Genomic DNA, 25,358 nt, shown 5'->3' on the forward strand with positions numbered 1-25,358 from the left:
GGACATCCAATCAAAATGCATTCAACAAAAACATGTAAAGTAGAAAGGAGATCAAGAGGCGGCAATAAAAAAAAAAGGTGACGCATGATGCCCTCAGAGAGCTGCTCACAACATCTTTCATCATACATCAAAGCATCAGTAGGTATACGAATACTGTCCTGTTCCTAAAAGAAGTGGCCTGTATTCACTCTTCAGACATTAATCCACCACAAAGCAACAAAGTTTTATCCGGCGTTCAGGTAGGAAACTAAAGTCACAGATGGAAAATGTTAGCCAAAAATGTTCAAATAAGTCACGACTGAGACATCTGCGCCACAGGCTTCCTTTAGTTTTTACAGTAAACATCACTGCAGGCAGAACTAATAGCGAGTCAGGATCATTCTCACACACATAAATCTTTTTTGTGTGTTTTCATCTCTCAGCCAGCCTATATTCATCTTGATCCCACCGACTGCATCTGTATCTCTATTGATCTCTGCATCGCCTTTTTGTACTTGCACTTCCCGCTTTATTCCACACCGACTACTGTTTCCTCACATCTGTTGTCTCTTACAGTGTCTCACTACTTCTTCCTCTCCATCTCCATACCCATCTGCCCGTACCCATTTTCGAATACAGTCTCCATCCAAATCAATTTCTGAAACCCAGCACGAAACATACAGTCGCACACTTCGTAATGGATCTCTTATAAGCTGAAAGCCTAATTTAGTTTTAACCCGTCAAGTATGCTGCCTAACATTTGGGTATTACGAGGAGATGGAGAGAATATGGTTTGGATTTTATGCTAAAGCCCTTTCTATTTCCTCTAATGACAGTGAGGTCTGACAAGCGGGGGCTGGCATCAAATCCTGCTCAATACTTTCTCCTGCAGAGAGTGAAAATGCAGAGACTCTTAAATAGCTTACAAAATAATCTTATAATTCACAGCCCTGCAATCATTGAGTGGGCTAGCAAGTGAACTTTGACAATAAAAAGTAAAAAAGAAAAAATAAGTGGGAAAAAGAAGGAGGAGGAAATGTAAAAAGAAAAAGAAAGAACATACAAGCATAGCTACTTAATTATGGGTCTCCACTTCTGAACATGTCGATTATTCCCCATGAAGAGTGTGTAGGGGCTCGTAGGCTGCAATTCTGCTGCCTTGTTCCCCCCCTGAAGAAGCTAATTAAAAACAGGGGAGTTATGAACGACACGGTGGACCCTGTAACTCGAGGGGCCGGTTCCCATGCTGTGTGCAAGGGGGTCCTGTTGTTTCATCTCCACGCTGAGGCCAAGATGAAAGACTTGCATGGAATGAAAAGTCTTAATAGTAAACAATTTAGTGAGCTGACAGAGAAAAGTGTTGCAGATCTTTTTCATCCCACAAGCATTGTTCTATTATTCTGGCTTTCAGAATGTCAAAGTGCAAATGAAATGCAAAGATGTCTGTATAAAATAATTATGCAACATAACTTCAGAATGCAGAGACAACCCCGGTCGGGTCAAAGAAGTTAGAAAATGTAAAGAAAAAGATGCTTTGAGCTGTAACAGGTTCACAATAAGCAGGAAAAGTCACAAAGTAAAAAAACACTGAAAGCAGGTCATTTTTTTATGAACACTTAAAATTTAGCACAACTAAAGTGTCTATTATGCACATTTCATTCAGATTTATTTTAACATGCAAGTCCAGAAGGGCAAGAAATAATCAAGCATTTTTTCACAAAACCCCTTCATTGATTTTATTTTCATGCTCTCAGATCAGCCTCTGCCAGAAACAAGCGAACAGAGAAAGCTCCACCCTACGTCCTGCCTGCGGGCTGCGTCTGATTGGTCAGCTGCTAGGAGTAGTTATACTGAGCTGTAAAAGTGGGCGTGACTTTCTTCTCATGAATGGTCATCTTCTCTGGGTTGGGCCCAATCACTGAGTCCGTCCCCTGGAACGGCACTAAATTTACGAAATAGAAATAACTTTCTAAAACCAATAGTTTCCGTCACCATGGAAACCAAACGTAGAGAGTGCTCAAAAACTTAAACATGCATTTAGGTGATTAAAAAAAACAGCGCCGCTGATGAGTATTCATTCATTCATTCATTTTCTGAACCGCTTAATCCAATTCAAGGTTGCAATCGTGGGGAGGCTGGAGCCTATCCCAGCTGGCTTTGGGCGACAGGCAATGTTGAGTATTCAACACTAACTAAAACTAGAAATAGGATAATAGAGCCTCTTTAAATAAGTTATTCAATGTTTACGTTGTTTTATCTTTGAAACACAGAAATTACCTTTTTTTTTTTTTTCTTTTTTTGAATCAATAAATAAAGCTGAAAGGATTATCTAATGCATGAAATTATTACTTTTTTTAGATTCTGGTACCAAACTGTAATTATAAATTTTTGCTTATTTTTCCAAATCTGTCTAAAAATAAACTGCTTAAAATGCACAGAAAATTTATCATTTAATTGTACAAAAATGATATTACATCTAACAGTGCAAAAAGAAAAGAAAATTCATAACACAGGTTATATTTCATTGCTATGCTGTTGTGTCATGATGATATATGATGCTTTTCTATGTGGTTAAACTACATAATTTTATGTTTTGTTTGGTTACGCTATTTTATGTTTAAAAAAAAAAGCTGGGCTCGACATAAGGCACAAAAAATATTACTGGAACACACCAGACAGATTATCTAACAAAAAAATTAGGCTAAAACAGATCAGCGACTGAGTAAAGGAAGAAGAACATACCAAGAACGCTGAACTTGTCAGAAGTCAACATAGGCAGAAGTTCAATTCAATGTATCAGTTAATAAAATACACTAAAAATAGAAATAAAATGTAGCTTTCATTAAAAAGTCTGGATTCTAAACTGGTCTAAAAGCAGCAAAATTATCCTGGATGTTGCCTTTAATTCTGTCTTATTAGCACTTTTGATCTTTTACCATTAAAAAAAAAAAGGTTACCCATCCTTTATCTTAGCATGAGAAATTAATAAAGTTATGATGTCATGAATTAAAAGGCAGATAAGTGAAACAAAGGCTGCTGAAGACTGTTTAGATATTACATCATCACTGCCATTTTAAACAAGAACTACATTTCTCTTAATGTATCACAGTTAATGTAGACAGTTGAAAAGGATGAGCTTACTCTGGAACTCTCTCACACACACACACACACACACACACACACACACACACACACACACACACACACACACACACACACACACACACACACACACCAACACTAAACACTATCCCTCAGGAGAATTCTGCACTGATCTGAAAGGCCATGCACCCGTTTCCCTTGTCTGAAACACAGATATTACAAGAGAGACTTCACAAACAAGGAATAAAGAAAAGCGACTACAGTGATAAGAGTGGAAAAAGGTGAACTGACTGTTTAGACAAACTGCTTATACCACCTGTGGTAAAATACCATCATTAAGTACAAAATTTATTAGACAAGCTCTGATGTGGCTCTTTGTTCTGTGACACTAATGATTTCCAATTACCTGTTGCACCTCTGTGGCTCTACTCCTCACTGCCTCTTATTTTTCCATACGTAACCCTTTAGAGGAGCTGCATTCTCTTCTCTGTGGCACTCCACTCATCCTTAGAGCCCTTTGTCCTTTAACACATCGACCTTCCCACGCACTCTTCTCCATCATCACCACCACAGTAAATAAGCATGTACAAATGATGTCTTGTGCAGAGGCCAATCATGTACATCTGTTTTGCAGCAGCAAACACATGGCGAGGGAACTTTAGATGTAGCAAAGCAAGAAGCAATAGAGGAAAAAGTCGCAGTAAAATGTAACATTTCTACAGATGCAGTCGATGGCTTTAATCGTACATGAGGATGGCAGGATAGTGTTTGATGTATATGTGGATAAGGAGGTGTAGAAATGAGAGGATGAGATGTATCAGAGGCAGTGCAGAGTGGATCTAACACTCGGCATCTTTTCAACCAGCCGCCCACTCTTCCTCCCACAACAACATTGTTCACTCAGCTGCTCGGTCCCTCTTTGGAACATTTTACTTGAAAAATATGTAAAATTACTGTAAGATAATTTATGAACGCTGACGTATATGTAAAGAGATGCGCATTTCAATGGATCAGAAGGTCATAAATAAAGCAAAGAACCATCTGCGGTTTCAGATCTTTATCCAAATTTTGAGCAATGATGAAAATAGAGTGAAGCCATAATAGCAGTTTGAAGAAAGATTACCAATTTCAAACAGTAAGCAATGTTGGTAATTAGTTTTAATTGTGAAAACAAGCCTCTCCTTCTGGCCACTCATCAATTCATCAAATATTGATCCGTTCTGGTATATCTTTCCATCGCATTCATTTTTCTCTGTCATGACATTCTGCATTCCCATTTTCTCATTTTGAATTCATTTACACCTTTATGCCCACTCATTCATCCACTTTCTTCACATAATTACAGCATCCATTGCTCAAAATCTCTTCTCCATCCCTCTCTTTTTGCACCCACTCTGTACTTTCTGCTTCACTCTATCATGCCAAAAGAAAATACCAGTAGCAAACCACAGAGAAACCATATTGTCTTAAATGCATCCTTATTGCAGAACCAACTAAATTAACACACCACCGTAACCAGAAAGTTATGGTTATTTTACAAACTAGGAGATAAAAGGGGAATTGAAATAGGAATAAAAAGTCAGCTTTCATGAATGATGTTTAGTTGATTACACTGATTGAAAGCATTTATGAAAATATAGCAGAACTGGTGCTTAAAGCTTGTTTGATCCGTCAACAGGCACACACGGGGGGGGGGGGGGGAGGACAAGAAAAAAATATTCAAAAACACATCAACTCAACGAGTTGAAGCACACTTGCTTTTTTTGATGCAGACTGAACACGAAAAATCTGTTTGCATGTTGCTGTGGTCAGCATGTTTTTCATACTCTTCTTATCTTCTGTGTGCATTTGTGTTCCAAAAACAGCAGCAAGGCTGGGAATCCTGATAACACAGTGACCTGAACTATCAAACCTCAACAGTTTGTGCATGTGCTGCATGATGATTGTCACCTGCAGCCCAAGTGTGTTATTCACGCAGGTCTCAAAGCAAAAGAGGGAGCTCATGTGTGTCCACAAGTGTTCTCATGTGCACTGCTGTGAGCTACAGATAAGAGTAAGTCTGCTTATGCCATCTTTGATCATTCAACTAATAAACGTGAGCTAATGAGACACTTGTAATGTTGTTTCCACTTAATGTGGAAAATATGCGTGAAAGTACTGAAACTTCAAAAAACAGCCTAAAATACTCACACACATCGAACACTGTGCCACTGTGCTCATGTGCAGACAGCATCTGATAGGACCTCCTCACCATAAATGTAATCCTTAAAATTGCACAAGGGCGCTTAAAGTTGAATGAACAGACATGATTTCAGTAAAGTCATGTCATGTTTCATGACAATGAGACAAAGTGAGACACATTCTATGTTAATATGTCCACATGATATGTTGTTCCGCCACTATAGTTGCACAGATTATACAGATTATAATTAAAGTAGGCAAAAGTTGTTGAATTTAAAAGATTTGCAGTCAGAATAAATTAAGTTGGCGACAATTGACCAATCTCAAAGCCTGCCATTTGCAAAGAAAACAAAGAATAAATGTTTTATTAGTAACCACCAGCTGGGACAATATTATGTACGAAAATGAAATGATAAAAGGTGCCAATGATGCCGCTGGAACCTGGCAGTGGAAAGACAACCATCACATTCACATCTACATCATCATCTCTCTCGGTGTCAAAAATAATGAGGGATTTCTGGACATAATATGTCTATTAACTAGTTTAATAATGCATTGACATCATGGCAAGCAGGTGTTGAATGGGGACGTTGTGATGTTAAGATGGGAAGATCATTACAAACTGCAAGAAATGTTTATTTCATAATACAAATAAATAGAAAAAAAACTTAAAAGGACTGATTTTTCCTATGACCATCCACAAGGGAAGTCTGTTTTAAGGATGCAATTTAATCAGTTATCAAGTCTCTTGGACACACTTATTGCTTTCTTGTTTTAAAGTTTTAAGTGTGATACGTTGCCTTTTATTCATTTAGCTAAATGAGTAAGGATCCATGTATAAACTGATAGAGGAATATTTGGTTGCAAAAAGAAACAATGAACTGAGAGCATTCAGATTAATCAATACAAAAAGTAGGAAAATTTCCCTCTTTTATTTGTCTTTTTTTAATTGAAAGACATGAACCCTTAAAACTCCAGCAATCATTGCTTTTTTTTTTTTTAATGTAAAAATTCATGTAAATCTCAACCCTTTTTTTCACATTTTTTCAACACTGTCTAAGTTGTCAGATTATGGGTCTTAAATGATGTAAGATTAATGTATCAATGGCTATAACCACCAAGGCAAAAGACAAAAAATGTCAAAAGCATCTGTTTTTTTCTTTCAATTTCTTCCCTGTTATTTTTCTGTTTACAGTTATTTATGCTGCTATTTACCAGCCATCTTTACTAGCTGAAATTTGGATATTCCAGTTAGGACATTACACACAATGTAAGTCATCTAATGGGTCAAAGGTTTGACAGTAAATGGAGTCATCATCGATTCCAGGTCAACAATAGAGGTTTCTTAGCAACATAGCGCGTATGGAGAATTTTATTTTGAAATTTAATTATGAAACTGGGATAAATAATAATTTATCACACTAACTGTAGATTTACCACATAGTCTCAGGATAAACAACATTTTGCTGCTGGACTTTAAACCTCAATCAAAATGTGAAGCTATCGATCACAATCTACCCCACAGAGTTACATGCTACCAGTCCTGGAAAATTGTTGATAATAAAAGCCGATGATGGAAGGCAGTGGCAAATCAGGTTTAAAGGGTTAAACTTTTCAGGACTCCAGTGCATGTGTAAAAGTGGGTTACCCCTGACAGAAACAATATGACCGCCTGACTGCCTGTGCAGGATTCCTTACAATCCTTCTGCTGGGATCACCTCCCTCACCACAGGGAAAGGATTGAACAGTTAGGCTCATTCTTTCTCTGTACCAATCCCCCTGCACGAAGCTGCTGGGAGCAGCTCTTTAAGCTGCTCAACGTGTGTTGCAAGGACCTTACTCTGAGGAGAGATGTAATACAGATGGTCCTTAAGATCCTCAAAGAAGCTTCAACTCTGGCTTAATCAAATGTTTGATATTACTTCTTTACCTTCAATCTTAGGATTTTGCATATCATTAGCCTTCCCAGGTATTACAAGTCAACTCACAGTGAGGTTGCCTATCTGCATGTTTTGACTGGATTTATTTTTGATCACTTAGAAGTTGTTGTCATTACATATCACTCTACAGAGGGAAAGGTCAGTGACAGGATGTAAGCTGGGTGTGTAGTTTTAAGAGTGCTTAATTTTTCTCCATTTGAAATGCAGCCACAACAGGATGCTGAAATAGTGTTAAAAATGCAGTCCAACACCTTTAGCAGTGAGAGCTGATGCCACAAATCTGATGCCAGCTGGGTCGACTTGTTACGCCACTGACGTTGCACAGATTTTAATTAAAGTAGGCAAAAGTTGGTGTATTTAAAAAAAAAAAAAAAGTTGCAGTCAGAATAAATGAAGTTGACAACAACTGATCAATCTCAAAGCCTACCATTTGCAAAGACAACGGAGAATAACTGTTTTATTAGTAACCACCAGCTGGGACACTATTTATGTACAATAATGAAATCATAAAAGGTGCCAATGATGCCGCGGGTACCTGGCAGTGGAAAAGCAACCATCAAATTCACATCTACATCATCATCTCTGGATGTCAAAAATAATGAGCGATTTCTTTTGTTTTTTTAGTTTTGTGTTCTCACCTCAAACAAACCAGGGTGTGTGCTTCAGGTTAGAATCTCCATTAGCTACATTTAGGTCATTATGAAATACATTTTTTACATTACTGAAACGATAATAGCGAACATAAAGAGGTAAAATGTACAGTAATACAGCGTGTTAGCGCGTCTGTCTGATGAAAGATAACAGATGAATCACATTTGCATAACCTGTGTGCTGATTTGCATTTTCAAGTGATTCACCAGGCAGATGGACAGATGATGGCAGAGAAGGGGAAACAGAGAACTGACGAGATGGAGGGGGAGAGAGAAAGAAAGCAGAAAAGAGCAGTGACAAGCTGCTGTCCAGGGAAGCAATTAGACAGATACTTCTGTTTGTCACTTAAGATGGAAGAACGGAGGGGAGAAAAAGAGAAAGACAAACAGAAACAGGGCTGTTTTGTTGGCTGTTACTGTAGCTGTTGTTGTGCAGTCCTGGGAAAACAACTCCACACACACAGACAGACAACAGACAGGTAACCTAACAGTTGAGGTGCAGACTGCAGGAACATCTAAAATCTGACGTCTGGAAGGCTACATTTGCCAATATTTTCCCTCCACATCAAGTGTCTAACAAGGATAAAAAGCCAGTAAATAGCTAAGTACTTACTGTCCTAATGTGAATAATTGCTCCCAATTTGTAGCAAAAGAGCAGCAGTCACATGATCTGACTGAAGCCTTCTTAAAATGCTGCTTACATACTTGCTTAACTACAAACATCTTAGCAATATGTTAATGAAGTTTGAAGATAGATTAAAGATTTCTGGGACTTGTTGAGTTAAAAATGCCAGTTTGCTCCATAGCAAGTTACAGAGTGCATCTTTAAACATCGCCGTGTACAGGATGTGGTAGCTTACAGAGGTTCAAATGAAAACAAACCAGAAGTGTATTTTTTCCCCCTCACTGTTCAGCATAACATGCAGATACATTTTGATTATTCTATTTCCTATATACTATTTGTTTAGCGCTGATATATTAAGTGATATACTAATGCTGAAACTGAGAGGGGAAAAAAGGAAAGAAAAAAAAACACAAACAGAGGAATAAAAAGAATAGGGGGTCTAAAAAAGTATTTCAATACTACTGAAAGAAGTACATAAAGAACAGATGCAAATACAACAAACAGACACACAATAGACAGACAGACACACAAACATCAGGAGCAACCGGTCAAAAGCAGCTGCAGATAGGAGCACCTCAGTGTGAATGTGGTGAATGTGCAAGTCACCCCCTCCCTTCCATTTTATATGCAAGTCCATGAAATGGCTGAAATGGCATAACTGATGCATAATGTGTATATGAAGCATGTGTAAAGAACAATAAAATGCCTAAAAAGCAGAATTAATGACATTTTGTTAAGCAGTTGTTTCAATTTTACACAACTGGGATATGAAAAAATATATTCAGTGCACTGCAGCCAAAGCTTCAACATACATGTTCGACATGGTTCTACATCAAATAGTACATTTTAAAATACTTAAGGAAATAAAATGTGTTTGGAATTGGTTCCAGTACAGAACCAGAGTTTGTTTGTCAGGAACCTGATGTTTTGAAGGTATCTGCAGCAACCCCAGGCAGTGAACTGCAGCTGTCAACTTTCATGCTGCTGCTTTTAAACTACATGCACCCTTCCAGTCACCAACATCACCACCAGAGAAAACCAACAGCAACCCACAAGACAAAGAAATTAATCCTTGTGAAAAGAAAGAAAATGTGAAGACAAACAAAGACAATGGTAGTAAAAATGAAATGCAAAGAAAATCTTAATGAGCGTTTTAATGATGGGGTTACAATTAAAACTGTGCTAGAGATGGATGGTGTTACTGCTGTAGGGCAAGTCTGAGTCCATTCTCATCCACTGACCTAGGTATTTTTGTACTGGATCCACACTGGTGGACACATTTACACACAAAGCAAGAGGCCTATGAGTTTTTTGCCAGCATATGCTGTCTTCATTACTGGACAGATTAGCAATGAGAACAAAGGCTGCCATTGAAAAGCAGGGCTTCCCAGGATAACACTCACCATTGTATCCCAGATCCCTGGTTCCGCAGCACAGCCGAATTAGTACACATACTTCTGGACGGGTGGTGTCATGTGGAAGCGGCTGGCTTACAGTGGATGGGAGGACTAGTAGATGGATGGATATTCGGAACAGGCAGGCAGCTTCGTCAGTCTGTCTGTGGGTCCATATGTAAATTTCTGCATCTGTGTGCCTGTCGAGCTGCCTGTTTGCCATTCAGACAATCTGGCTGACATTGTCTCAGCAGCAGAAATCTCAACCAAAACAACCCTCAAACCCTTTTTTCTAAATTCTGTTTTAAGTAAAATTAGCCTAAAATTCTCATGAACACAAGATCCTAATTGTTTAATTCATATGGTTCCTCAGTGAATGTGTGTGATCATCAAAAACTATTAAAAGAATTAAAATTTTCTGAGAAACTTAACAGAAAAAAAAAGAATTAAAATGTGAGTAAAACTAATGAAAAATCACAGCCCAAAGTCTATGCATATTATAAAAAAAATAATGGCACAAACTGATATATAATTAAAACCTTTTGGGCTATGAGCTGAGGATGCCTCTTCCATTCCAAGTATGAAAATATTGAATGTATTTAGGTGAAATATACATAGTTCATATAATTCTACAACCCAGAGCCTGGCAAAAATATACACAAAAATAGAAAAAAAAAGATCTGGAAACCTTCCACTAAATTCAAACTAAAAACAAGCTAGAATGGGAATATGCTAAATTTGCGTCAAACTCAAATTTCATCAAGAACTGACAAGTCCATCCGACCAAATAGTAAGAGCATAGAAACCAACCATAATCAATCTTTTTTTTTTTATTATTCCAGGCGGCGAACAATCAGATTTGAAGCTGCTTCTGAACTGCTAAGGCTGAAGAAAAAAGGTGAAGATGGAAAATACATCAAATGAGAGAACCAGCTGATGAGAAGGAATTTGATCCAAAGGACATGACAAGCTCAGGCTGTCTGACGGAACATGTTCAATACAAGAATTTGAAATATAAAATAAAAACGGGTCAAAGACTGAGCAACACTGCAACAGGTGCCATTCTTCCCATGTGTGTGTCTGAAAAGAAAAAAAGAGAGTGATTGTGTGTGTTGACAGGTAGAAATGAAAAGGAAAAAAACATTGTTAGCTGAAGAACAGAAGCAGCAGCCACTGAAGCAGAGTCCCAAGAGACACAATGGGACACACTTGAATACACACGTTACCACAGATATGTGCACAGACATAAACACTCCCATCAGAATGACCTAATAAGTCCAACGTTACAACCATCATGGCCCTGAGGGTCAGACCACACATGCTAAAAGCGGTTCTGAGCACTATGTTCCAATTACGGCAGAAGAGCAACAAATAGAACATTTCAGAGAATAATTAGACAGAATTGATCATTTTAGCATCACAAGCTTTGTGGTTAAACCATATGTCTTTGAATATGACGAGACGTCATATTCGGAGACACAGGGACGTCATATTGGGGACGTCATCAGGAGACACGGCGTTGATTTTCACAGCTATGCCGATGATACACAGCATTACATCGCTGTGTCCCCTGATGACTTAGAGCCACTAAATGTTCTTTTAAATTGTATTTCAGATATAAAGTCATGGATGGCAGCAAACTTTTTACAGCTCAACCAGGACAAAACTGAAGTTTTAATTATCGATCCTGAAGGCAAGAGAGAGATCCTTTTATCAAAATTGCAACATTTTAATCCCTCCCAGTGTGTGAGAAATTTGGGTGTTCTTCTTGACTCTGAGCTGGATTTTATTCCACACATAAAAAATGTAACAAAAACAGGTTTTTATCATCTAAAAAATATTGCCAGAGTCTGCCCATTTCTCTCTCTTGCCGGCACAGAGGTGCTGATGCATGCTTTTATTTCCAGTACATTAGATTACTGTAACGCCCTGCTCTCTGGTCTTCCTAAAAAGTCTCTTTCCAGCCTACAATTACTACAGAATTCAGCGGCTCGAGTTCCGACGAGGACCAGAGGGCGGGAACACGTTACACCAGTTTTAAAATCGCTGCATTGGCTTCCTGTGCGCTTCAGGATTGATTTTAAGATTCTTTTACTTGTTTATAAATGCCTTAATGGTCTTGGGCCTTCTTATGTATCTGACCTTCTTTTTAATTATGAGCCTTCGCGGACCCTGAGGTCCTCTGGTACCGGCCTTTTAGTGGTTCCTAAAGTCAGAACTAAGACATACGGTGAGACCTCTTTCCATTGTTATGGTCCCGACTGTGGAACAGCCTGCCAGAGGACCTCATGGCCGCAAAGACTGTTGATGTTTTTAAGAAGAGGCTCAAGACACACCTTTTTAGTTTAGCATTTAACTGAATTTTATTTTACTTTATTTACTTATCTTAATTTACTTCATTTATTACTTTATTTATTTTTAAACTGTTTTATTAGATTTCTTATTTTTAATACATTATTGTGAAGTCCTTCTATGTATATATGTATATTTTCTTTTATTGTTGCTCTTATTTCTTACTGTTATTCATCTTCTGGTTTTAACTCCAGTGTTTTCCTTATGGGGATCCAGCACGCTGGGGGCCCTGCCTGTTTGGTCTGGGGGCTGTTGTCATGGCGACCGCTGCTGTTTGGGTGGCGCGGGGTCCAGCACTGCAGCTTCACGGCTGCAGGGTGGCCCCGTTGCTGCCTGGGAGTTGTGCGGTTGCTGTGGCAGCGGCCCCTATGAGCATGCGGGGGACTGGCTCCTGGTGTGGATGGATCCCGAGGTATTGTTTCCTCACATCAGCATCAAGTCAGAATTTTTATCACTTACTTAATGTTTTTAGTTGTTTTATTAACCAGAATTCAGTTAAAGAGACAGTATTCAGGGAATGATGTTTTTCGGGGAATGTGGGTGGGCGTGGGGGGGGGGGGGGGGGGGGGGGTTCTTTGCTCTATGCCCTTGTGTGTGTGTGTGTGTGTGTGTGTGTGTGTGGTGTGTGTGTGTGTGTGTGTGAGTGTGTGGAAAGAGCTTGTGTCTATTATTTTTAAATGCCTTTTTATCCACTGTTTGTTTTAATCCTTATGACTTCATTTTATCCTGTAAAGCACTTTGTGTTGCCCGTGGCATGAAAAGTGCTCAAGAAATAAAGTTTGATTTGATTTGATTTGAATCATTCATTTATAAAGAAATATTATTTGTGATGTAATGAACTTCTGAGTCCCAGGAGAAGCTGCTTTTATTAATCATTACTGAAGGGAAAAAAAACAACACTAAAAGAGACTTAACATCCCTAAAACACCTCGACATTTACATCTCATTAACATAAGAGATAATAAGCAGTGTTTCTGCTGCGAGGACACACAGGACCTCATCAAAATGTGTTTTCTCCATCATTGACCTTAAATACCAGTTAGTAGAAACTTAGATGGATTAACAGCAGCATTATCAATTTCAAAACATCCAGTCATCCAGTCCAAATGTGAGAGTTTAAGGGTTGGAAGAAGGCTGCAAGCTGCTTGTTAATATTCTGAGGACAAAATGATGCAGGGCTTTCATATAAATATCAGCTCTTGGCTTGATAAGGGTTACACTGCGTGTTTATATCAGTCTTATTGACCTCAATCAATACTGAAGTCAGAATAAAGGTTGGTTTAGACTAACTGCATCAACTCTGAAATAACGATTTCAAGTTACAGCTCAGGAGGATCTACATTTTAGGATGTAAGATAAATTATTTCAATTTTCCCAAATAAAATCTCAATGCAGGTCTGCATACGGGATTATAAACTGGATTATTATATGGTTACAAAAACCATCAGGCCACATTTTTTTCTTTAGCTTAGCAATTATTCAAAACATGAAGGTATTTCTTAAAACCACAAAACTGCTGCAGGATTCATCTTCGTGACCTTAACATGGAGTTGGTTTGGAACGGCATGAAAACAGCTGATGCTGAGAAAAGCTACGTCCATGACGTTGGAATAACACTGGAAAACTGCATTTGTGTACGGTGAAGGGCTGGTGCTGTTCTGACGAGACAAACTACTAAAACAAAATACTGATGCAACTTTTTAATATTTGTTGCAAGCAGTACAAAGTTTGAGGCTTTGCATAGCTTGATCGACGCTGCTTGCACAGCGGCGTGTGTGAGAGCTGACATGTTCATCCCTCGTATCAGACATAAATAATGTGAAAATTAAACAGCTGTAAAAACAAGCCCTTTTAGTATTTCAACAGACTTGTCACTGACTTCTGTTTCCACACAAATGTGCATGTTTAAAAGCAGCCAGGATCCCAGGAGGACATCTTCACGGGGACAATACTGGAACGCTTTACTTGCTCGGCTGTGTTTCTGTGTCTGCGCATGCGAGACTCTCACCTCAGGGAATTTGTCTGCATTTCACACCAATTATAAAAATCTCAGCTAAAGCAAGCAGTAGTATTTCCGTTCCCAGCGGGAATGATGCAGTTCGTGATCTGTACCTGTTTGACATCACGGTCTGACCCATTGGAGGCTTTTAAATGCCACATCCAATGTTCAAAGATAATTAAAGATGGTTTTGGTCTGTAGGTGACCTCTGGGAGAGGATGTCACCTCCGCTTCAAATACTTTTTGCAAGAGCTTCTTCATGCTTGTTCATTGCATTGTGATGCAGTAAATATGTTTTTGTAATTAAAAAGGTTCTCCCATCAAATTATGTAACAATAATAATGAAGACTGTTTTTCAAGTTATGGAACACACTTTATCATAAAAAAGTGCTTCACAAAGTTCACAAATAAAGCATTCAGCCTCTTTATTTGATTAATATTTCATTGTGCGTTTATTAGAGTCCCGAGGCTGATGATAGAGGAAAGATAATAGAAAACCAATGCAAAAACCAATTTCATATCTTAAACTAATTTTGACAGATAACTGCGTAGTGTGGTAGCTTGGCATCACAAGGACAAAACACGCAGCTCCTTCCGAGTTTTGTGGGAATTAGCAAATAGCTCAAGATTTTTTTTTTCTGCTGACAAACAATCTGGAAAACCAATTTCACACTGGGTGTGAATTCTTCAAGTGTGCCCAGTTTGAACGTGATGTAGGGTCATCGTTCCATATCATGCAATATTTAACAGTCAGCCTCAGGGGCAAATAAGCCCCATGACTTATTGATCACTTCCTTTGTTACAGTTGAAAACATTACATCAAAGCCAGCTACATCCCGGAAGATAGATGAACAGATTACTCAGCCTGGCCAAAGCTCATTCATTGATAATTCTCTGCAGAGAGCTCAGCAACAACATGAGCAGAGATTGATTTTTACAGTCCTGCCCCTTTCCCTTCGCTCTTATACCTGGTGTTAATGCCGTCTCCTTTACTTTTTGTTACATCTTTTCTGCTTTGTTGGACTTATTTGGTTATTGATTTCTCCATGATATTTGGAATAAATATATTGTGGGTCAGTAAAACAAAGATTTGTTAGACTGCATAAAACTGGTGTTTGATGCATTGTTTACTTGCAAATAACAAATTGGCTGAAGTGGAAGTTCTGTTTTTGGTCCAGGCCAATTAATGAATCGGGTTTTCGTCCGCCTTCTGTTTATTACTTCTAGGTAAGTTGTTGTTTCGGGGAAAACCACCCCACAGTTGTGAGTGCTTGATGTTGTACATGCAGTTTTATTATGTCGAGTGAAGTGCAAGTGAAAGCAAACAGAACTTAAGGTAATCACGCTGGGAAAATGTGGCCTGAAAACATCAAACCCACACCCCCTTTTTTTCCTACAACTGTAAAATAAGAGACGTGTAAAACATAATTTAGATACATGAAGTGTTTGTGTACAGAAACTTAACCTGGGACCCATTTAGGAAAAGGTTAACAGGTTATTGCCTGTACTTAGAACTGAAAATATGTCCAATAAAAATCCAATTTACAAAATAGAGTCAGATGACAATATTGACATGCTGTAACTGTTTTGATTTTTTTTGTTGTTGTTTTTCACAGAAATACGAAAGAAAAAACATAAAAACATATTTTTCCAGAGAAAAACCAAAACATGAGCCATGTGTGATTCCAATGAACTTGTATAAAGTAAGCTGACAAAGCAGACAAAGAATAAAAGAAATGAAGCAGAGTTCCTCACAGAAAAGTGTGTGGGGGGAACTCTCATCAAGAGTATTGCCAAATATGGGCCAACACAAGGCTGTAGATGTGGGCCACATTTATGCCAAATGTTTTTTTGCTACCTCGTGTGCTCGGCCTCAAGGACAACAGCAGCCATTTTTAAAATATTTGCAAATAGTTATCACTTTCTGTTTGTTTTATTATTAAATAAAGCCTTCATTTATCATCATGTTGGGGTAAGACACAAAAAGCCAGTGAAAGCTTAAGTATAAAAAAAGAATGAAATAAAAGCAAAGTATACTTCCCATTTGTATGTACATGTAAATTTGCACAAATTAATAATTGAAAAAAAAAATAAAATAACTTAGTTTGCTTCCAGCATCAACATTTAAACAGTGTTGACTTTCTGTCATCAGTCCAATGAAACATGTCAAAGCATTGTGCTGTAAGCTCAGAGAAATTTCTGACTTCATATACACAGTTAGGCTTTCCGTTAAGAACCGGAAATAAATTTGGATCCTCAGCAATGCAGAACATCTGAACTGAAACCATCACCTCATAACATTTCTTTTACTACAAAATCTTCAGTAGTTTGATGTACAGGATGGCCATCAGAAAAAAAACACAAAGAAAATCTTGTAATGTGTTTAGGAGGTGAAGTTTGAGCGCCAGAGAAGGTGAAAGTGAGAAAAGCTGAGAGGAAAGAGGAGAGGGAGAAGAGGAGGAGTCAGACTATAAACACTTGGTTGGGATGATGGTATACAGCCGCGATGAAATCTGATCTAATGGCTGGCGAGCCTGTCAAACACACTAAAACAAAGATACCCAAACACACCACCAACACCCTTCTCCCTATTAAACACAAACATTTGTAATGACAGTCACTAATCACACACACATGAGATGCACACAATCCTGAAGCACAGCTGTAAATTCACCAAGTACAAAACTGCAGGCATTGAGGTTGGAAGGCAGTGTGTGTTTAAGGTGACAAGATAAGGGCGGGGGGGTGATACAGGACTAAGGGAAAAAAAAGAAAAAAATCAATCAGTCATCACGCACACACATTTGCGCACAAAGTGAAAAGGTACAGTGGCTTGAAATCAATCCTCCACACTTCTAACTGAGGAAGTCGGGGATCTTCCAACACACATGCACAAACACACTCACACAAGCTCAGAAAACACTGCCTATTGAGTCTCTGCTGAGGCTGCATCCCACCTTAAAAACAACCCCATTTGTACCAATTTCAGCAGCAGTTAATGAGCTTGATGAGCCTGTTTAGCTGCTCCTGTAGAAGCCTGCCCGCCTCAGCTACAACAGTAAGACAGACACTCCAACAGTACGCCTCCAGCATTTCTCACAGACTAAATACTACACAGATCTAGAAAATGGTGCCACTATTTGTGGCTTACAACAGCTATACTTGGAATTAAAGCAATAAAATAAGTCAAACAACAAATAAAGTAAACAAATAGCAAGCCACGTGGGTATATTTACACTGTCAGACTGTGACATGTTTTACACTTTGTTTCCAGGTCCTGTCCCTCGTCACCAATCCTGCTTTCTGCAGATGATGTGATTCTGTTGGTTTCCTCACACCAAAATTTGTCACCTGTCTACTGTATTATTTACACATTTAATAGGTGTGGTTCTCGAGCCATTCACTAGTGGATGAATTGACTTCATAGCCATGGCAACATAAAAGACACATGGAAGTATAAAGGGGTGTGATGTACAACAATGCTTGAAAGGGATGTACCTATTACATGTGTAAGGGAGCATAAATGGGCCGTCAGTCTGAAGCCAAGGTTCTCAACTGGAAATAAGTGAAATGCTTTCTCTAGGCTGAGAGTGACTTTTGGCCTCTGGCGGGGAAGTTTAAATATATCTAGATATTGTTCTTGAGCAATGATAGGATGGAGTGAGAGATAGCCAGACAGTCTGGGGGTGCATCAACAGTAATGTGGGCTCTGAACAACCCAGCTGTAGTGACAAGAGCAGAGCTGAAAGGCAAAACTCTTCATTTACTGGTCTTTGTAAATTCCATCACTTAACTATGGTCATGAAATTTAGGTAGTAACCAAAAAAAAAAAAAAAAAAAAAAAAAAAGAACTTACTTCAGGAGTTAAAGAGGACTAAATCTGAACGATCAGGTGAGTAAATCACACATCCACTAGAGGTAGAAAATGGATGGATGGATGGATGGATGGATGGAGTCTAATTCTGAGACTGTTTATGTTTGGGCAGGGCAAGGCTTGTCATGCTTTGCTAACGTCCCTGCAACATATCTGCTGTACAGACAAAATGACAAGACAACACATCTCTGGCCAGATATTTTGACCAGATGTGGTCCATCTCTTGCATCAGAGCTTTGTGGAATATCAAAACACTATGCAATAATAAAAGATAATTATAATACAAGATAATTCATAAGAGATCATACAAAAAAAGACATGAAAGTGAAGTGGTCTCTTTTGGGATTGTGAATTTAAAATGAACAACATTTAGTTGAGTTTTAATCTATGTGAGCTGAAGCGTGATCTTACACCAAACTGACTTATTACTTTCGAGGTACAGTGAATGCAGCATCATCCGAAGCTGAAGTTAGGTGATGATAAAGAAGGATCAGGCTGAATAACCTTGCAGCAGTATTTTAACTTCACTCTGCAATCACAACAGCTTAACTTTTTAGATTCAAGGTCTAAAAGATAAAACAGGATTGTGTTTGTTCTGTGTTTGAAGCAACTTTAGACAACCTAATACAAAACATGCTGTCTTGAACAGAAAACAGTTATTTTCCTATAATGTGTCTCCTTTAAGCCATGTCGGATTTTTTTTCTAAACTGTAATTAAGTATTTTTCAACAACTGTGTCCTAAACAAGTACTGCCAGATTTGAAAATCCTAATACGATGGAGTCAAATGAAGAAAGTTTACTGCTGCTGTTCTGAACATGATGAAAACTTGGTTTGCTTTCTTCAAATGCATGCAAATACAAATTTGCCTCTTAAAATGAAAACATTCTGTATGTATTTATTTGTTGATATTCACTAAAAATCAAGACAAAAATACATAGCTTTTACTGACAAACTCACAATTTGCACTAACAATATGCTGTTGTATCACAAGAACTCATTTCAAGTTCTAGACAGGCATATAAAGCTCTTGTCTAGCCTGGAAGCAGGAACACCCTCCAACCTGCCTCCCTTCTGCTACGTGTACCTTAAATTGCTTAATAATATCTTTACCAACATGAGCAGGAAAAATAACTGTTCATTTCATCGGAGGCTCTTGACAGAAACGTTTGAGATGTTTGTTAGATTGTCAGAAAACATTCTCTTCACACAAAGGGCCAGTATACTGACATCAACAAGTAGCCATATTTACCGAGGCCCGCCTTTCACACTGAGCTGAAGTTAAAACCAAGTTGTTCCTCACTGAACAAAACATCAAGAGAGACGCAGAAAAGAGATGATTTTTGACAAGTTATGGGTTTGTTCGGACAAAATGAACTTGGTCTAAAACAGCTCATGATGTTTTGATTCTTCTCACTTGTCCAATTCATCCCACTCTAATCACCACAGCGTATTGGAGCCCAGTCTTACACCAGTGGCCTGATTAGCAGTACACCATGGCTATTGGTCGGACAAGGGGCCTTGTTTGATCAGGCTCTCGTTCACTCTCAAACACCATTAACCTTTCGAACGGCCAGTGCCTTGATAACTGCTTCTCAGCTGTTTAAAGCCCCCCCACTACTCTTGAAGTGTTTTCTTTCAGGTCCTTGGCAGACTGCACCAACTAAATATAGGCACTATGTATGATTTCCCTGGAAAAGAACACACTTAAGGTGCGGGGGGTCATGTATGTGTGTGTGTGTGTGTGTGTGTGTGTGTGTGTGTGTGTGTGTGTGTGTGTGTGTGTGTGTGTGTTTTAGTATTTCAGACCTATGAAGAGAAAATGTCAGAAAATCAAGATAATAACATAAAAAAAAAGTCTACACTTAGGTGTAGAGTCAAGTTAGGTGTGTGATGTTTGAAGAGAATAATTCACTTAATTTCAATTTTACAAAAGTTATGTCTATCTGGAAGGAAAAAATGTGGTACTAAAATACCCACGCTGCATCCAAAACAGCAAGCAACTATTTAAAAAAAAAAACAAAAACCCTGGAGTGTGTGTGTAATAGAAACACTGATGTCATTTTTGGTTAAATTTTAAGAAACTTGTGCTCGGTTCAAACTAAACAGTGTGTGCTGTTATTTTCACCCACAGCAGTTTTACAAATGTTTTCAAAGAAATAAAAACATTCATTCAATATTCAATTAGTTCGGAAATAGCTGGATTTGTAGAAGCTTGTAATTCTAATACTTTATTCTATGAGATTTTAAAAGATATCTCATCAATGATCATCTCTAGTGCCCTTCAGAGGTGACACATATGGCATTTGACTTTACACTTTCCTTTAAACAAAGCCATCATTGTATGCATCTTCTTGAACGCTCACTCGTGAAAAGTGACAAGAGTTTTAGCCACCGGATATTCTCGCTCTGATACTTTAAAGGTCTGTCCTACTAAGCAAGTTCACCAGGATATCTTCTGTGTATCTGGCCTCACTAATCCTGAATAAAACAGAGGTCACTCACAGTGGTGTCATGACACAGACCCATAACTGGTAAGTAATAGATGTTTGATCTCTATTATTATGACAGAAAAAACTAAATATAATTCTAGATAGTGACACATTTAAAGATAAAGATTAAGTCTAAAGCTACAGAAGTGCTTCAGCCTAATTCAGGGAGCAAAGATATAAAAATGTACAAAATGTGTGAATGTGCAAGTTCGTGTCATATTAGTGTTTCCGCAGTATCATCGTGTTTATCTTATTGTATTTTAAATTTTCTGGCAGACATTATGTCCCATGCCAGAGGCAGTTAGGACTGCAGTCTAAGTTGTTGTTGTTGGAAAGGTATCCCAGTAAGAAGTGGACCACCTCCATGATACTGAATATCCAGGGTTAAATCTGAATCTACATTATTTTGGAGGGCTCCAACTCTGTTTTGCCATAAAGGTCACAACTCTGACGCACATCTAGACATGTACTGCTTTTCATTAACCAGATGACGACTGAATAGTTAGCATGAAATCTGATCAGCCTGATGAGCTTCTGTAGTACCAGCTATCTAGCCAAGAAAGACTCCTGTATGTGTGTTAATTTCCCCACAGTTGTATTAACAGTGAGAATCTGTAGTGGCAGAGGGTCTTACTCCAGCATGTCATCTGCAGATTGACTGAATAATTTAATAAATGGATAATACCATTGTTGTGATTGTGGAAAACAAAAAAACCCACAAATGATAACAAATGATAGGGAAGTTTTGGCACATTTGAGAGCTTGACATTAAATTACCATGGTAATACAAACTATTATTGTAAAAGTCAAACTTTAGAAAGACTCGGGTATTTATATCTCACTTTAAACTGTCCTATGGCTTTAATTACACATGCACCATGGCTCTCTCCATCACTGCCAGTATCTAAAAGGGCAAGTGATGGCTTTGGTTGTATTGGTTAAGAGTCGTGCTGCAGTAAATTAAGTCAAATACATATTAGATTAGTAAATGTTCTTATCTATTGTGTGTGTGTGTGTTTTACCTGTGCCTTTGTTGCGGTCCACAAAGCAGTACTTCAGTTCGTACTCTTTCAGAATTTCATGAACTTCCTTGAAAAGAAAAAAAGCAAAACAAAACATTTTAGTTAAAAGACCCGAAAAAAGGACAGAATAACTGACAAACTATTTTACAGCTTTTAAGTAAATTATATAAACAAAAGTTTAAAAGAATGATGTAACTTGACACAAAAAATCCTTTAATTATCTCTCACCTATTACTTGCTATATTAACCCTGGAACACAAACGTTGGGGGAGCAGCCATTCAAATGATCTATTATGGGTAAAAATCAATGGACTTTTGGGTTCTAGGAATAATTAATAAATTTAGTCATGATCCTGGTTTTTACATTAGATTTGTTTAAACTCATTTTCCAGACATTTCTTTTACCTTTATAACAACTATTTCTATTCTTTAAAGTGACATACTTGGAAGACGAATTCATGATAATAATCCCACTATGTCCTGTCTTTTCCTTTATCTAATATGCATGATCATGTGAATACACATATAGCCCCATCTCATCTTCACCGCTCACCAGTCTGTAGCCACTCTACTCAAATACTGTTAAATGTAACAGCAAACAGCTAATATTAGATTACAGTACATACAAATTGTTCCAAAACACATTACGTTCCACCCTGCAAGCTGACCTCCTTCTCCAGCTCCTCTCCCCTTTGTGGCATTGTCCCTCTCTCAAGGGGTTGCCGCAGCAAAACACCTTCTCCCACCGACCATTCTGATGTGGAAGCCGTGTGCCAACACATTTTTGTTGGCACACGTTTTACGCCGGACGGTCTTCCTGACACAACCCCTGCATTCATCCGGGGTTAGGAGCAGCCTTCCGTCTTAAGCGCTCTTGGGACTGCCTCGTGGAGGGCACAGAGAGCTCTACCAGCTCTACCTCCTGAGCCACTGCCACCCCAAGTAAACTGATCTAACTGGTTTTATTTGCTACAACACTATCTGCCTCTCACAATCTGCTTTTATGATATTGGTAAACCGCATTTTTAGGGTGGAAATGATCAGCAATGGTCTTGATTGTTTTTCTTCTATGTTCAAGAAAAATAAACAAACAAAAAGCCCAATATTCACATGTTAAGATCAAAAACTCAGTTTTCTACAGAAGAGTCTTAAACATACCATGGGACCTGAGGGTACCAAAAAAAGTCATCAAGTGTTGGTAAATTGTGGGGAATTACATGTCAATGAATGTCATCTTGCAAGGTACACCTTCTGATACGGTGCATGCTAACATGGTAACCTGCCAAAATGTGAACTATGATGAAGAGAGAAAGAGAGGTGAGGAGAGATAAAACAATTCTTATAAAACTGATTTTTATTAAAAAAAAAAAAAAAAAGGTTCTACAAAACACATTTATATGGTGGCCTGGATTATGCAAAACCACTTCACATTTGCATATTGTGAACAGTTTTTTCATAGCTTAGGAGGTCCAAGGAAGTAGCCAATGAAAGAGGTCCTCATTTACAGCTCCAGTATTTTGGTTCCACTGTTGGACACATTTGTAAAGTTCTAAAAGCTTAGCAAAGCTTTATGCAGAAAGTTTTCTTACTCAAGTTTTTCCTTTTAAGGTGTGTGAGACCTGGCTCCCAGCTGTTAAGTTATTTATTTTAAATCATGTTAAGAAAACAACTTTTCCAGTCAATAATGGCTGATCCATTTCCTGTTTTCAACTCTGAATAATGTTTCAACCCCAAGGAGATGTACAATTATCACATCTATCACAGGGCAAGTCTGGCTAACAGCTACAAACTATTGACTGTGTTAGCCAACTGCCCTCAATAACAAATATTTCAAAAGTCACCATGACAACTGGGTAGCTAAATCTTACCTGCACCTTGAAATACAATTTAATGAAACCATATTTTTGTGTCAGTCAAGCAAAAACACAGCAGCCTGACATGCAGCATACCAAGCCACATGAGGGTCAGACAGTGTCGTCAAACAGTAAATATAACTCAACTCTTCTGTGGAAATGTATTTTATGCCTCTTTAGTGAGAAGATTAGATGAGTTGAGATAGATCATGGAGAAAGATGCAATAGTACAGAAAGATCCCCACACACCATCTGTTATGAACTCCCCTGCTAACTGCTAATTTGGTTAGCCTCTGTGCTTTCCTAGTGGGCTTCACTCTTATGTAGAAGCACATGGTCTTTGCTTCAGACAAATCACAAGTAAAAGCAAAAAAGAGAAAATAATGGCAACAATTCTTTTCAAAGGTATGCTTCTGTGAAATCTTAATTATGAATGCCCATACTTATTTTCAGATCCGAAGGGAAAACACAGAGTGCAGTATAGTACAGTTTCAAGGTGGTTATGTAACTAAGATTAGTTTAATTATTAGTTTAATTGTTTCTGAAAAAAATCTAAAATATGGTCCACAATTTGACAAACATGAATAAAAATTAATAAATTCAAGATGGTCTTCCCAAAATATTACACCTAATAGAATGACATCTGTGTGATGCCATAATGTTTTTTTTTGTTTTTTTTTTGTTTTTTAAGCACCACAAAGTAACAATTCTTATATATAAATTAACACCTGAGGAAAAAGTTGTAAAACTCTTTTAGGGCATTAAACAGATTATAAACAACTACACGAATGTGCATTTAGCAGGTGCCTTCAAAGTCTAAATCACGTTATACTTAAAATATAAGCCACATGGACAATGTGATCAGTGTTTTCCTGACTATTATATTAAGGATTCACTCTGCCTCCAACAAAGGTCTTTTTTTTTTCCATACAGTGCCAGATCAGAACATAAAGGTTCTTATGCTCTCTGGAACAGGTTTGTATCGTCCTTTATTATAAACTAAACTTGATGTTATTCATCTTATTTATGACAGTATGACATTTCTGTCTCTACATGCTCAATACTATCACAATACACACCCTAAACAGTAGACAGAAAGCACAAACTGGAAAACGTCATGTTAACGAGCTGAAATGCAGACAAAAATATTTATTTTGTTTAAAATGCTCCCAGTGGGAGTAAAACTGAGAGCAGCAGACAGAGCCATGCTCTTCCTGATGTTATGCAGAGAGCTGCATGCCCATGTCGGGAAGACACAGCTTAACAAGCAGAATTTACAAGTCAGGTCAATTCTGAGTTAGATTAAGGCCTAAATAGAGGCAGTATTGTTTGTAGCTGTTCTGAATGGTAATATATTATCTAAAGTCAATACTGTGAGAATATTAAGAACAACTTTGCTGAGTTGAACCTTTTTACTGTTGTTTTTGTCTCAGTTTTTGTCTTTTGTTTCAGTCATTCATAGGAAATTAGTCAGCGATGACGTTTAAGATTTGACACGTTTTCACACTTGACTTTCCCTACCAAGAAGTAATGTTGTATAATTATGGCACTCTTACATGTGTCATATTTACCCTGTGTTGTTTAATGTTGTGGTGTGCTGTTACATGTATGAAATTCACAGTTGAGTCAAATCAGATTATGTAGAAAACATCATTCTACTTTAAAGTGCCTGTATTTCGTCACACGAAAGGGCAAGCATGATTCTCCTATATATTGTCTCCCTACAAATCCTTTATGAGTAAGTGATGGTGACCGGCTGCCTAAAGAAAACTGTGAACCTGAGGGAATCACTAATGATCCAAAAAACAAGTTTTTAGGATAAATTCTGCAGATATGTGAACAATCACTGTAATGTCACTCTAAACTATTTTCTATTGATAAAATAGGCACATTCTA

At 38.0% G+C, this 25,358-nt stretch overlaps 1 protein-coding gene across 1 annotated transcript in view; it reads right to left on the bottom strand.

Annotated features, from left to right (window-relative positions):
• raver2 (ribonucleoprotein, PTB-binding 2) overlaps positions 1-25,358 on the bottom strand; it is a gene marked incomplete at both ends in the record, with an annotated part of 98,722 nt that overhangs the window by 54,635 nt on the left and 18,729 nt on the right. The window contains one exon of the mRNA XM_079244565.1: positions 21,610-21,676. Within this exon, the coding sequence (XP_079100691.1) occupies positions 21,610-21,676 (67 nt within the window). The remainder of the gene's footprint in view (positions 1-21,609; positions 21,677-25,358) is intronic.

This window comes from Telmatherina bonti (genome assembly GCF_933228915.1).
Source record: "Telmatherina bonti genome assembly, chromosome: 8".
Lineage (NCBI taxonomy): Eukaryota > Metazoa > Chordata > Actinopteri > Atheriniformes > Telmatherinidae > Telmatherina > Telmatherina bonti.